Below are 15,555 nucleotides of genomic sequence, written 5' to 3' on the forward strand. Positions count from 1 at the left end.
AAAAAATCAAATTTAAGTTTCACAACGTGGAAATCTTCACAAATATCTAAAATACTGAACAGAACAGACACAAATTAATATTCTTGTTTTTAAAGTACTTTACTTCTCTGTATGCATACCTGGGCACTGCTACACTAAAAGGAACCATTGACTGTACTAAAAAAAAATAAGGTAAATATTGAGGTGCATAAGTTAGACCACATTGCCCTCATAAAAGTTGTTAATTATACCTATAAATCTTGCATTATGGCTACAGAGTCACAGTCTACCTTATTAAATAAAAACCAACAACAACCAAAAAATCAAGGGATTCTATGTACCATTCAAATTTAGTCTAAGAAGCCATAAGGCAGCTCTTTGCATGACCACAGATTGAGAGGGAGTAGACAAAGTTGTCAACACAAGGAAATAAAGAGCAAAACTTATGTGGTGGGGAAAACTGAGAAGAATAAGCTTCACGTGAATCTCACCGTAGACAAAAAAGATGAAAAGAAGAGGGAATGTGCTTGTCTCTGTTCAGATTAAATTTATGACAACCAGACAGATTTCTTTAAATCCTTTAATTCCAATGCATAAAGGAAACACAATTAAGTATGGCCTTTGCAAACCAAAGTGTACTAACACTAGTGACAGTGTAAAGGTTCTCCCTCTCACACAAAAAAAAACCTAGCAAAAACTCTAAGTATTGGAAAATTTCTCATGTTAAATATGGAAATACAGCTGCATATCACTGACACACCACTGGTGCAGAAAGTACTTTTTTACTTGTGTTTATTTTTAAAAAATTGTGGAATAAGCTGTAGTTCACTTTCTAAAATGAAATGGAAAACACTTAGCGGACTTCTCATCAGCCTTTAAATATTGATGCATTACTAAATAAATAAGTAATTTATTTAAGTTATTAACTCAGCTCTTCTGCATTTAGATAGGCATCACTGTGGCATATGCTATCCATTAATTTATATTTCTGTGTCTGACAGTGAATCTGGCAGGTAAAGCACAGCACCAGCAGCAATGCAAATTAAGAATCAGCCAACAGGCACTGGTTCAAACCTCAGTTTTAGTGGCTATCAGATTTACCATGGACAACTGTTCAGGTTCCAACTGTTAAGTCCTTCCTGCAGTCTCAGTGTGACAAACCTCCAGGCTGGATGCTGGTGCTGCCTTTCAGCTGGGGGGGCATTGTGGCAAATCCCTCCAGCCTGAGGTCTGTACCCCTACCTAGACTGCTTCTCAACCCAGTGTGCACCACAGTGGGACACCCAGTCCCACTTTCGGAGACAGAGGCCTTACCTCGTGCTGTACCTGGTTTCATAATACATTTGTTGTGCACACAGGATGAAAACACATTGCTAATTTAATCTCAAGAATTTTTTCACTGTTTATATAAGCCTTTAAGGACTAGTACAGAATGTGAAAATGATGTAATTGTTGGATTTTCAAAGCTCCAGCACCACGTACAGTGATCAAAGGTTTCAGAATGGTGCCCATGCACATTTGCAGACAGAGCTGCTCCTAACTCCATTCCTGTGGCTGTAGCCATACAGAACACAACCTGTTCCCAGGTTTTTGCATGCCTGAAATTTTTTAGCCAGTAGAACAGCATCTTGGAGCTGTACCATGCAGCTACCTTTGTGGCAAGAATGAGTACTGTTTGGTTGGTCCCTGACACAATTTGTGCCAAACTAACAAACAAAAAACTGATCCAAAGAATTATTTTCACAGTACAGGCTACTGAAAGATACAGTAAGAGAAATAGTACCCTCTACTTTCTAAGATCTGGAACAAACAGAACAGCACAAAATGTGTTGGAACAAGTTTTCTTGTGTAAGCATTGCTTTGTGAAAACAAAAATAGAAGTTTTAAAAAACACAATTAAAAAAGAGATCATTTAAGGAGTCCATTTCACCCTTCTAAACAAAATTAGTAATCCTGTATTAATTCAAAATTACTACATTCTGGAATGTCACAGTTTTGAAGATATTAATTGATTAAACATGATTATGTTAGTGAGTGACAGAAGAATGCAGAAGATCTTCCATTTCATCAAACCTACTACAAAGCCGAGAATTTTCAAGTGAATCTGCTGACTTACTATGAAGAATCAGCCCTATTTATAGCATCAGATGTATTTACCCTCAAGAGGTCTGTCAACAAAAGCTTCAAATAATGACCTAGATTGACAATGAGCTGAACAAAGACGAATCTAACTATGCAGAGGAAAAATTAAAAAGGAGGGAAAAAATCTGCAACTACTTTAAAACATGAAAACAATATTTTTCAGGGGTACCAGCTGTAAAACCTAAAGAACTGAGCTACTTCAGAAAACAACAACACATTAAAAATATAGACAGAATTTTACCAAGATGTGTTACTATGCTGGAATCAGACAGGGGGTGAACAAAATATTTACTGCTTTCAAGACAATATACAGTACAATTCTTAAACCTACTTATTTACATCAAGACTCTGAAGATTATGAAATACGTACAAGTGAACAGATAAAGTTGGAAAATTTTCTCATTCTGAGCTTGTTTTTTTTCATTTTTCTCCGAAAGAATCTGTTGAAAATTGCCTAGCTATGTGAACATGAACTACAATTTGTCCTGGACGAAGGGGCTGGTAATGATATACAAATGGCTCAATTTAAATCTTATTTACAGCCAGGCACATAACTGCACTGTGTTACTGTTGGGGTAGATGGATAATCATGACCATGGGATAGCAGTGCAACATGAATTGCAGGTTAGAGTGATGGAATACCACACTAAGCAGCAAAATGTCATTCCAGATTACTCAGATCGTTATGTTGAAGGGCACTAGAAATCCAAGCTAGGAAAGATCAACACAGACAGGAGCTAGTAATGCATAAGACATGGGACTGTCTGAAAAATGTAAAGAATAATGCCTTTTGAGAAATCCAGGAAAAACAAATGTGGCAACTAAAGGAACAGAGATGAAATTTGAAAAGTACAGCTCACATTTTGAAGCAACTAAGGAAATAGACTACAAGCAGCTATCTGCTGTGTTACAATCCAGACTGAAGAAACTGAGGGAATAATAATAGAAACAGAAGTTTTACTCTGTATGCTGTCAAGTAGATAACCAGTGGCAGGTTTTTGCTTACAAAAACTGGTGTCACAAATGACTATTACCCAAAAAGGTAAACTTCTGCACAGGAGAAAACAAGATTTTCCACTCATGTATTGTAAAATAAGGGGCCAAAGAGCTTTAACAGATCAAAGACACCCCCTCCCCACACAGCCCCCTACACACTCATAGCTTAGACACCCACAATGAAGGAATGCTCTGAAGAGATAAATAGAGGTTACATGACCTGAAGGCTCAGGGGAGAATAATGGCATGATTGATCACAAACCTTGAAAAGGAAGCCAGACTCATCTCCCTGCCAAGGGAAACCCAAGGGTGCCTTTGTTTTAGACAAACTGACTGTATCAGCAAAGTATGTTGACTGTTTGCCTAAGATCCTGTCCCTGAATGAAAGGAATGGAGACCCAGAGCAAAACAAAACAAATTTCAGGGGTTAAGTTAGTTTTAGCTAATTTTAGCTTCTGGATGAAATAATGTAACTTCTGTATCTGGATCTGCTAATAAATTATCATCCTATAGCTCTAATCAAGAGTATCTTTTACTCATATAATAGATGTTTAGATTATTGTTTTATGCTTTTCTGCAGAGCCCAGCCATGCCCCCAGCAAGTGACTTTGCCTGCTGTGATTCCACCTACAGTGAGTGACTGATGGAGTCCCAGGGCAACAGCAGACTCCAGGCAAGTGGGTTGAGGTGGGACACACCTCCTGGGAGACCTGCCTCACTCCCCTGTGGCTGCCAGCCTTGAGCTCCAGGCATGCAGGTCAGCTCATGCTATTGGACTCAGATGGTGATGGAGAAAGGAATATGGTCCCCACTGAGGAGCTTGATGGATAGCTTTATGTGAATTATATGGAATTTTTAATGAACCAAGTAACTCCTTTCTGAACAGAGTTGTAGCCTTCAGCTGACTTCAACAAACACATTCCTTTCTGGGGACTGGGAGATGCTCAGCACCATGATGCTTGTTCTAAATAATTAAATTCCATTTATAGGGTATCAATTGCAGGGTGCAATTGCTGCACTTCACTACCTCAATTGTGATTTGAGTGAATTGTTGTATCACTTTCAAATCAGATCCCCTGTAACTGCAAGTAATATCAAATTAATTAAACTTGTTATTATCCTCTACATGTATCTAAAAGAACATGGTCAAAAAGTATTGCATTATGACAAGGTCTCAACAAGAAAAAAAGTTTAAGCTGCTATCATATCATGTCATATATACCCCTTAAAAAAAACCCAATGAAACCTCTGAGAAAATAAAAAGGAGAAAAACATCTTTGGGCCTCAGGACTTAGATTTGCTCTTTGCATAGAAAAAGAAAATTCATTCATAAAAAGTAGCAAGGAACCCCCACAAAAAGTCTGGCTCTGCTATTAGGTATATTGTAGGTTATACATCTCAAGCTGTCCTCCAAAACAAAGTAAGTAAAGTTTTGCCTAAAATGCAATGTTAACGCTGAGGAAAAGAACTATGAATTAAGCAATTCATTTGTCTAGAACTTTCCTCTGAATCTTCAAAGTATTTTTTAAAAATAATAATGTGCTTTGCTGCCTTCTACCCCTTTACATGGTAAATATCCTCATCAGAAGCAACTAGAATTCACCAGAAAATTCAGAGATAAACACATTTTCACCTCAGAGGAGGAAAAAGAGAAGTATGTGCTCCACATGTTGAAATCAATTTATTATGTTATTCTAAACTGGTTTATTCTTATAATAAATCTGTAACTCACAGCCTAGGTTAAGGTTATTTTGGTAGTAAAGTACTTTAACTTGGAAGTAGACTTAAGTTTAAACTTAGTTTAGCATTTTCTGGGTTCTAGTTTACATGTATGAGGATAAACTAAATTGTAGCTTATTTCATCAAAACATAACATGAATAGAATTCAGCCTACCCCTAAAGTAGTTTTACCTAGGAATACAAAAGATTTAAACTACCCACATGAAGATATAGTTTCCTTTAGCAGTAAATGCATCAGGACTAGAAAATAATAACATGAGAAAACACATAAAAACAGATGGGGAAACACAATAGATGTAGTAAAGTTTTCAAAACTACATAAGGGGAACAAAAATTGCTAAAATAATTACAAAAATCAAATCTCCTTCAAAAATCCCATTTAAAATATAAGTTTTAAGAGCAAGCTGCATGAAAAACACTGGCAAGACAACTTAAAGGAAACAGGGTCACTGTGGAATCTGGAAAGTGCTCCAGTCGCTTTTTTTTCATTTCCCAAGAAGACAGAAGAAATAAAAGCAATCACTAACTGAAGCCTTCAGAGTTTTGCCTTTTAAAAGCACCTAATTTTCTCTGTAGAAGAGGTGGGATGGCTTTGAAAGCCTTGGACCTCAAGACTCAAATATTCTCTATGCAAATGAAAATTACTGTTGATGGATATTGCCTAATTCAAGTGTAGAAAGAGAAAATGCTGAAAACAGGTTATATAGCTAAGTCTTATAAAGACTGTAATTTGCTTTTAGAGAAAGAAGTGGGGCAGATTTGTGGGAGACACATCCAAAATTTCCACCCCCCTGAACAATTATATAGGACTTTAATGCTGGGCTTTCTGAATAATTCCAAATATTACAGCAAAGTTGATTAAACTCATGGCCTGAAGTATATGTTTACAACAGCCATGCTAAAAGAGCCCAATACTTGCAAACAAGCTGACACATTGACCCAGCTGCCCTTCACCAAAGGGGAAAGCAACACACTCGACCTCCAATAACCCAAAGCTGCCATCTCATCTCTTGACATTTCCAACCCACTCAGCTCCCCAGCAGCATTCCCCACGTGCTTGCCAGTACAACAGAGGGAGATGCGTCAGAAATGGAAAAGGCACAACTTGACTTGCTTCTTGGAAGAATTTTAAGCTCAGGTCTGCCTCTCAAGTGACTTTGAGGTGAAATACTCTCTTCCACTATACTGGTTAAAAAAGTCAGGTTTAAGAGTAAAAGTATTTTATGTTTAAAGAAGCCCTAATGAACGATAGCAGAGAGAAAGTAATCAATGATCTTAAAAAGTTATAAATGTAATATATTAAAATGTTAAAAATGTAATATACTGAAATTTAAATTATGTTGGCATTGAGATCAATATTATTACTTTCATAGGGTATCTTTATTCCAAGTTTGAAACCATTCCACTACTAGCAAAAAAATAAGCTCAGGCAGAAGTGCTTTTGGATTACCAAAAGCATGTTCATATACTGGCTGCCTGATAAGAAAGGATACTTTGCCTTTCTTTGTGATGGCCTTTATTAATGCTTTAAATTAGCATTAGACTGAGCTGTGGCTAAGTGGCTTTCTATCCAGCTTCTCTGAAATTCCTGGCTTTGAAATATTAATTTTTCAACATTACTTCAAGTCAAAATAGTATCATATTTAACTCTAATTTTATTCTGATAATTAGCATTTTCTTCCCTGTCTTCAAGGATGGTTTTGCTGGGAGGATATATTGCCTCAGTACTATTCGATCACACTAAATTTCTGCAGAAACCTTTCCACTTCCAGCTCATTTCAAACTATCCCAAAAATGTTTTGGATTATCATTGCAGTCTTTTATCAGTGAAGCAATTTTTAGTTTCTTCATACTGCATCTACTATGGCTACAAGGGCCTTTGGCATGACATAAGAGCTACAGGGTTCTGAACACAAATAACTGTTGCTTGTCTAGGTCTCCAGTCTTGTTAACTTCTGTTTCCTGAGAAGCACTACACAAATACACTCCAAAGAACTGTGTGAAAGCAGTCCCAGACTAAATTAAGAGCCTGAGAATATTGCAGAGCAGGGTGGATGCTAACTACATTGCATGATATCCTGCCACTGTTAAGACGGTCGTAACAAACAGAAGAACACCATGTATTTGAGAAGTCTTATCTCTCTTATTTTTGCAGCATGCTGTCTTTTTATACCTTCTCACAAAATAAAAAATAAATCTACATAATGTTTATTGTCGTAAGGCGGTCTCCACCACTGTTTTCTGCCAAAATCTAACTGCAGGCCCCTCGTTTATCTCTTCTTCTCCTCCCTTTCCACACCAACAGCCTTGATAGAACTCCTTTCAGGGGAAAAGACAACTCTTATCAGCTTCTCTTTCTCAACTAACTCTTTCTGACTCACAGAGCAGCCGTGAGCCCTTTCCACAATTTCCTTCTTCAACAGGAAATGTGATGGTGTTCTTCAAAACTTCACTCACCTTGCCATTTCCAGTAGCAGAGCTGTACATCTCAAAAGCAATTCCCATCAACCTGAAGATATATCTGGGAAGCACCAGATGTCCTACAAGGCTTCATATTTCAATGTGTTGGTCCATTCAGCAACTTAGAAGCATGGTATCCACTGTACAGACCTGTGTTATTCTAAAGCATATAATACAGCAGGGTCCAGTTCTTGTCTTAAATCAATATATTAATGAAAATAGAAGAGGAATATCTCTCTGGAATATTTTAAAACCCAAGTGGAAACAAGGGACTGCTATAACTAAGGAAATTAATATATTGACAAGCTACTTAAGGGAAATTATGAAAGAAATACCCATTGATCGAATATAATTAGCATTGGTTTGAAATACAGTAGAACTTTTAAAGGCAGAAACAGAGCCTGCTGTTTGAGAGGAAGCATGACATGAATATATCATAATTGAACTATTTAGAAAACCTGCTGAACACTTGATACTACTAGAGTAATTACTGGTATCCAAAAGGCAAGAATGGAGTTTTATTTGGTGAATGTTACATATTACAATATGGCATGCATTATATTAGGGAAAACAGTGCATATGTCATTCTGTAATCAAATTTGGGGGCCCAAAACTTGGATGACTCTATGCAATGTTATGACCTGCTGGTCAGACTACATGATTTTACATCTCTTCTGGACTTAAGACCTCAAAAAAAAAAAAAAAAAAAAAAAAAAAGTCTGAATTGAAACATCCATCTACATATGTGATTTTTTCTATAAAACTTCAATCATGATAAAAAGACACAAGAAACACAACCAGGCAGACCAAAGAAAAAAAATTACTGCAGTTTTTACTTACATGTACCTATATAAGATGTGCATGGAATACATAACCCTGTTTCCAAAGTGTACTAACACCTAATGTAAAAGTTCACTTAAGTCAGATATATTGTCCTTATTTAATACTGACATGAATAATAAACTTAGTAATTCTTGCCCTGTATGTGATTTTAACATAGTTTTAAATAATAATTTCTTAATAAACAAGTAGCTTTCTAGTGGAAAAACACAGTAAATATTAAAAGCAACATAAGCCATTTTAGGAACAAAACACATCTTACAAAGACAAAAAAAAAACAAAACCAAAAAGCCCAAACCAAAACCAAAAGCCACCAGCAACCATAAAAGCCAGACTTCTGTATTCTCTAGAATCAGCAATATGATTTAAAAACATATCAATCAATACTTATTTGAACCATGTGAGAAATATTTCAAAAGGATTAGTCTAAATGTTTTTCTTGAAAGGGTGTAACTAGAAACAAGTATCGTTATTCAAAAAAGGAATATTAACATTGGCACAACTTGTTCTTTGCATAATTTTTCTGAAAGTGAAAGCCGTTCTCTGAAACAGCCTACTACTAAGATGCTAAAGGAATCTAGAGCCACAAAGAAAACAAAAGAGATGCATGATACTATTTCTGAGTTGAAAATAGCTGTCCATACTTCAAGATGGCTCTTACTCCTAGGAAATTAATTTCTCTCATCTTTTCCAAGTGTTCTTATAAAAATAAAATCTGCCAAAACAAGCCTCTGCTAGGTCACTGCAATCCTCCTCAGCTTCCAAGGGAGCAGTTATCTGTATGCCAAGAACCAAGTACTGTGAATCACATATGCCTTGAGACTTCCAGGAAAAGCATCAGCTTCATTACATATTTACTCAAAAGGCTCCCCAGCAGCTATTTCCACCTTCAAAAAAGCATCAACAATAGCTCTCTTCCCAGGATGTTTTTTAACAAGTGGGCTCAGAAGTCTCTTAAGCAGGTGGAAATTCCCAATCAGAAGCAAATCATACTTTTTGCAGAAATAGTTGCATTTATTACATATATTCTCACAAATTAAGAGTCCTAATACCTCACTTTTTGTTGAAGAAGTTTTCCCATATTTACAGATACAAAACCAGATGACAAAATGCAAAGAGAAATGGCCTTATGTTTTCTAAAACCTATGAAGCATTGGGCCAGTGTATCATAAGAAAGAAAAAAACTCCTTCATACATTTCATGGAAAATCGAAATTATGTCTTCATTGGTTGATTTCTCTTTAAAGAACTTGACACTGTCTAAAAAACTACAAACAAATAAAAACCGCACAAAAAAACCCCAAAACAACAACTTTTATTTTCAGAGAAGTTATTTACTATTTGTCTTCATAAGGCCTGCTCAAAAAGAGCTAAGCCATAGGTCATTGCCTGGCACCTCATGGTTTCTTAGACACATGGTGAATGATTCTGACCTTGCCTCCAGCAGTGCCGTCTAACCTTAAGAAAGTTCACAGCAAGGGATAAAGAATGGATTCAAGTTCCATATCTATCAGTTCTGAATAGCATCTCTGAAGTCTGAAACTCAAACATGAATCAGCACGCTTGTCCAGAGGTAAAGCACAAATGAAATGGTCTATATTTCAAAGGAAGGAGTTTTGCATTTGCATTTCCCAAAATCAACCTAACTCAAAGAGCAAAATTTCTCTTTTTGACAGATACCCTCAGCTTGAAAAGCATGCGGCTAAATCTTCTTTTCAAGTTACGACAATCATGTGTGTCCCTTTACATTTGACATATCAAGCACAATTTTTTGCCCCAATAAACTTTTTAGACCTAATAAATCAGTTCCTCAAAATGTGACAGCACATGGATATGTGTTTTTCAAACTAAGTACAGCAAAACTTTAAATTTTCTGAATATATCATTTAAGTTTCACATAGGAGATTCAAGTAAAACAAATAAATACATTTACCACTTCTCTGTGCCTTTCATGTATCCTGCCCTCTTCAAAGATTGCAAACACCTTTTAGTTTTTTTTCCATATCATAGATACCACAGTTTACACTATTGCCATCACTCAGTGACAATGTTCTATTTATTTTATGAGAAGTAACACATGAACCCCAAGTGTTCTAAGAGAAAAAATGCAAGGAAACCTTTTAAAGCTAAGCATTGGCAGAGTAAAAGAAAATGTAATATACTTGATTTGTTGAAAACCATCTTAATTATGACTGATGTGTTGAAAAACACCTTAATTTCTCAATATTGATAGTACAATTTTGAATAATTGCATCTGTATAACTCTAGTTATATTTTTGGCTACAATCAAAGAGCATGCAGAGCAAAATTACATACCAGACAGTAAAGTAACTCTTTCCTTCTTCTAAAAAGCAGGTGGCTACCCATTTGAACTTAGAAACTTAACTTCATTTACTCCAACAATGGAGAATCAGTGCAATGTATTTCATCTGTCTGGAGACCAGGATTGTGGCATTACCTAGAATTTTTCCAACGGAACATTAAATAATGGAAGTGTGTGAAAACACACAATCTTGGTTGGTTGGGGGGGGGGGCGGGGGTTGGGCTGTCTGTTATTATTATTTTTGGTTTTTGTTGTTGTTATCATTGGTATTATCATTGTTAATGTTATTATTATGGCTTGGTTTTGAGCTTAGTTTTGAGCTTAGTACAGTCTTCCGGCTTCAAGATAGTACTGACTAGAGATACCTGCCAGGAAGCAAATTTCCTTAAGAGAACACCTGTTAAATTTTGCTACCTTGTATCACAATAGTTAAGACATTATCTTTTTAGTCAGCAGTACCTTAGGTTAGCTGGCTAGGATGTTCTTGGTGATAAGTGAATGCAGAACTACTTTATTACAGGCTCCTTTCTGCTGTGGTTCACAGGAATCAGAAATAACTTTGATAATATATTACTCCTTGAAATCCTTTTCATCTAGTGGATTCAGCAGCAATTTCCTCTGGTATTCAATTGATTTATACAGGTGGGAGGTTCATTTGTAAAACACATAACCAGGTATAAACTAGTGAAAATGACAACACCAAACAGCAGAGAAGTTCTTGTCACTATGTCACTATTCCATACTGTGATTCACATTCCAATACACAGATATAGCTTCTATCTATGTAATCTCCCTGTACACTTTGTCACTATCAAAGAGTCAGAAAGTAAGGCAGGCATTTTTCTACAAAATAATGCAGTGACACAGGCTGAAATACTGGTACACACCCAAGAAATATCATTGACATGGAAGAGAATACAAACATCTAAACCATGGGCAATTTTCAATTCCAATGATGCGCCATAAATCTCTAGACAAAACTCCACATTATAACATTTCATTTTTGCACTCCTCTTTTCAGTACAGAAAATATGACTAACCTCTACCACCCAAAAGAGAGAACTGGCATATACCAAAAAAACAAGGAAGAGCAAAGTTATAATTTTTATAAGATCTCTAAGACTCAAGAGCTATTACACCAGTGCTGAGAGATATCATAAGCTGGATTCATGCATTAATTTAAATCAAGAATCAGTGAATGTCTTTGTCAGGGGAAGATCAGTACTTGATAAAGGAAGAACCAATTTAAACACCTTCAACAAGGAGAAAGCTGCCTAAAAGCAGCTGATTTTAATGTCTCTCCTTGAAATTCCTGTTGATGCTGTCAAACCAAAGGATGTAACGACAGAGACCAGTTGTTTGCATTAACTGTAATATTAACCATCTCCTAAAGTACAAAAAGCCATTAAAAGCAGAATCTCTGACCTTTGGCCCACAAAAATTAAAATGTCCAAACCTGTCTTATTAGCATCAAGCAGATCATCACACTGAAGACCTTTTCCTTGAAAATTTCTAACTTTTTTGATTTAATAATCCAAAACTAAGTGCCTCCATCTATACGCAGTTTTGCCCTGAAATAATCAAACATCAGGTTTTACACAAAACCCCAAAAACATGTATATAAATTTTAAAATCCTAGGGCTATTAGTAATCCTTTAAAAATTCTACAATAACACATCTTCTCCACAATTCATTTGTCTATAACTCTTACACGCCAGTATACTGTAACTCCACATGCAGACTGCCAACAATAAAAGAGAGACATCAGAAAACCACCATCCACAGTAAAGTGTGAAAGTGGAGAATAAAACTAGCAATTCAATTAAATTACATTAAATTTACTGTAGGAAAGCTTACAGAAGTATACTAAGGCATGAAGAAATGGTTAACATTCTTTGGAATATGCATGTGTGAACTAAATTATTCAGATATCAGCTATGAAACATTTAAAAAAAAAACAAACATTAATCATACTATTGCTTTCCAGCCTACAGATGCATCATTTACCTACCTGTTCTTTGACTGAAGCTAGAATGGCAGAGGTTGTCTCAGTTTCGGAGCCATCTCCATTGGATGTATTCAACACAGGACTAAGGGAACTTGTCTTGTCAGAAGACGAAGGCTGGTCTGGAACAGGCATAGTTTCTGCAGTTCATGGAAAAATAAAACAATGGATTTGTTATCATAAACCTGATAAATATCAGACTCATATAAATACAAAAATAATAACACTCATTTAAAGTAAAAATTATAGAATATGCTTCTGTTCTGTACTGTAGAATATATCACTTATTTAAAACATAAACAATTTCTTAATTAAAAAAATTAATTAATCTCCCAGTCTTACTCTTTAATAGTTACCATCAGTACATTTTTGAGGATTCAAATAATTTGTAGCTGTGATTTTTGTATAGTATTCCAGTGGCAGCATACAACATAAAATTATAGTATCATGAAAGTAATGAATCATGAAACGCTTTGCAAACAGAAATCCAACAAATGATACATGAGAGAAATATAAGCTATCTAGTGTTTACTTGCTAACACATTTATTTAACGTGCAGTATATTTTAAGCCTAAGTAACTTTCATACCATTTCTTCTAGTCCAGAAGGTGATTTTGCCAACATTTTATCTGATTATTTTTATGAAAAACAGCACACCAGTTGTTAAGCCATTTTTAAGATCTCTTACCAATAAAAAAAAAGAAAAAAAAAGAAAAAGAAAGAGTCTTGGCATTTGAAGGCATTTCTAGCATTTCTTTTCAGAGGGCAAAACAGTGGTGTGACTGTGGAATGATTTATCTTTCTGAAGGCTAAGCTATAGTGCAGTATCTCTGTTTAAATGTCACTATAGGCACATCTCCAGAGGCAGACACGTTGTGCCACATTCCAGAAGTAAAGGAGCAAAGAGGCAGCTTGCATGGTTATGCACAGGCACGGTAGGATAAAATCATGTTCATGTGGGAGCTGGCCAGAATTATTCTGTGCAAGAGAAGTGGCCCACAGGCTGCCAGCTGGATGAGCCTCATAAAGAGCAGTGGGGATATTCAGAGCAGTCACCACTTACATAAGAAGCAAAACTCCTGCCTTGGCTCTATTCTGCTAAAACATATAATAATACATCTTTTTCTGGAAGAAGTGAGAAGGCTGAAAACAGTAGGAAAGGGTAGTTGGTAAAAAAAAGAAAAAAAATTCAATACCCAGCCCAGGCATCCCTGCATCAGTCTGCCATGGCAATTAGAACTCTAAGAGAAGGGAAAATGACTTTCTATAAAGCTTTGTCTCTGAAGCCACAGCGCTGCCCAAGAAGACACAGCTAACCCAGCTGGGTAGCATTTTTCCAAAGCTTCCTGAAGCTCAAGACACTGGGACACATATTTAAAACAAAAACATGAAAACACAGATTATTCATAAAAAAGCCAGTTATTTGTTAGAAGAAAAATCTCCCTAAATCTCAGGCTAGGTTAGTTTATATATTGAAGAAAGTGATTATATATAATTTTAATTAAAGAAGCTACATATTTTCATACAGCTTACTTTTTATAAGCGAATCTTGCTGACAATGGTAAATACCAAATCTTTGGCTCTGGTAATGCCCTTGCTCCAGACACAAACACTATTTGAAGTTAAACTAGAAAACCTTGGGGGTCATACCTGCCTTCTTCTATCACTAGTACAAGCAGACCAAACAAAACTTCTTCACAATTCCCATACCTCAATCTAAAAGGACTTCTTGGATTACATTTTCTTGGGTTTTTTTCCTAACAAAAGAACTGACTTCTCTTATAGGAATTTAAATAGTTTGTGACATACAATTAAATTTGCTGCTGTCTTGTAAAGCATCAGAGAAAAAACATGCAGGCACACACATATAAATCTCTATTCTGTTACCTTGATTTCAAACAATCTAGTTATTATATTTTCTTAGTAAATTAATAACTACATTACCATAATAGAAACAAAAGTAGTTTTCTTTTTGGTGTGGCCATTTACATCCAAAAAAAAAATTACAACTGGCCTAATAATTGATTTTGTTGCCTTATAGTTAATTTTGCAGAGTGATATTTGCAGATATCACTGTAATGCAACACTCCTTGCTATCAGCTCCGTAGCCTGTGAAGCCTGAAGGAGCCCACGGGATCCAAGCACAGGAGCCAGGACAAGCGCAGCAGTCCCACCTGCCTTGCAATACTCTCCAGGCGCAGGGAAGCCGTGCTTCCTGCTCGGGGCAGCTCACCGGGGAGACACGTGGAACTACAGCAGCGGGAGGCTCAAAGAACTGCATCCCGACACTGCGCTGGGCTGGGAAGGAACAGCAGAGCTGTGAAACGAGGCGCCTGGTGAAATGTTTTCAGGCTTCCTGGCTGGGAGCAGCTCCCCTGCTGCATCCCGCTTTCGGGGCAGCGCTGGGGAAGCTCTCTGGGAAAAGCTCCTTTGTCCGCTCAGCTCAACCCCAGGCGAGCCAAGGCTGCCTGACCCCCGGCGGGGAGGTTCTGCTGAATCGGCTGTTTCACAAACAACACTCGCCCGAGGAGGTAAAACCCGGCACAGTAAACGAGACCGGGAGGCCAGGACTACACAAAATGTTTGCCCTAGCACAAACGCTCCAGAATATTTAAAGTGTGTTTGGGAGTTACTGCAGCGCTGAGTGGCCAGCGGGGAAGCCGCTCTGTGACCAAAAAGATGCTACTGGTACAACAACAACAAACAAAAACAGTGAGTTCAAAACAATTACATCCATGAGACTCAGGCAGCAGCTACCTGCTGCTGGTAACTTCTTTTAGGGCTATATTCAATTTCAGTAAATTTTAATTTTTAGGCCATAAGTTTTTTTAAACACTTTGTTTTCACCAAAGAACACTTCAGTAACTGTTTTAGGAATTTACATTTGCAAGCAAGTTTAAACGGAAAAAAACTTGATTATACAATCAACTACTGTCATAAATTGTACTTGCTTCAAATAGGCTCAATATCTGGACAGTAGCTAACATTCTGCAACCACTGCATGTTTCCATACTTTCTGTTTGTTTGTTTTTAAATATAGATATTAAAAGAAGGGAAGAAAAAAATTTTAA

At 36.6% G+C, this 15,555-nt stretch overlaps 1 protein-coding gene across 1 annotated transcript in view; it reads right to left on the reverse strand.

Moving 5' to 3' along the window:
* CTNND2 (catenin delta 2) overlaps nucleotides 1–12,619 on the reverse strand; it is a gene marked incomplete at both ends in the record, with an annotated part of 515,683 nt that extends 503,064 nt beyond the window's left edge. The window contains one exon of the mRNA XM_084219011.1: nucleotides 12,491–12,619. Within this exon, the coding sequence (XP_084075137.1) occupies nucleotides 12,491–12,619 (129 nt within the window). The remainder of the gene's footprint in view (nucleotides 1–12,490) is intronic.
* Between the last annotated feature and the right edge of the window lie 2,936 nt (nucleotides 12,620–15,555).

This window comes from Fringilla coelebs (assembly GCF_963513975.1).
Source record: "Fringilla coelebs genome assembly, chromosome: 1".
Classification (NCBI taxonomy): domain Eukaryota; kingdom Metazoa; phylum Chordata; class Aves; order Passeriformes; family Fringillidae; genus Fringilla; species Fringilla coelebs.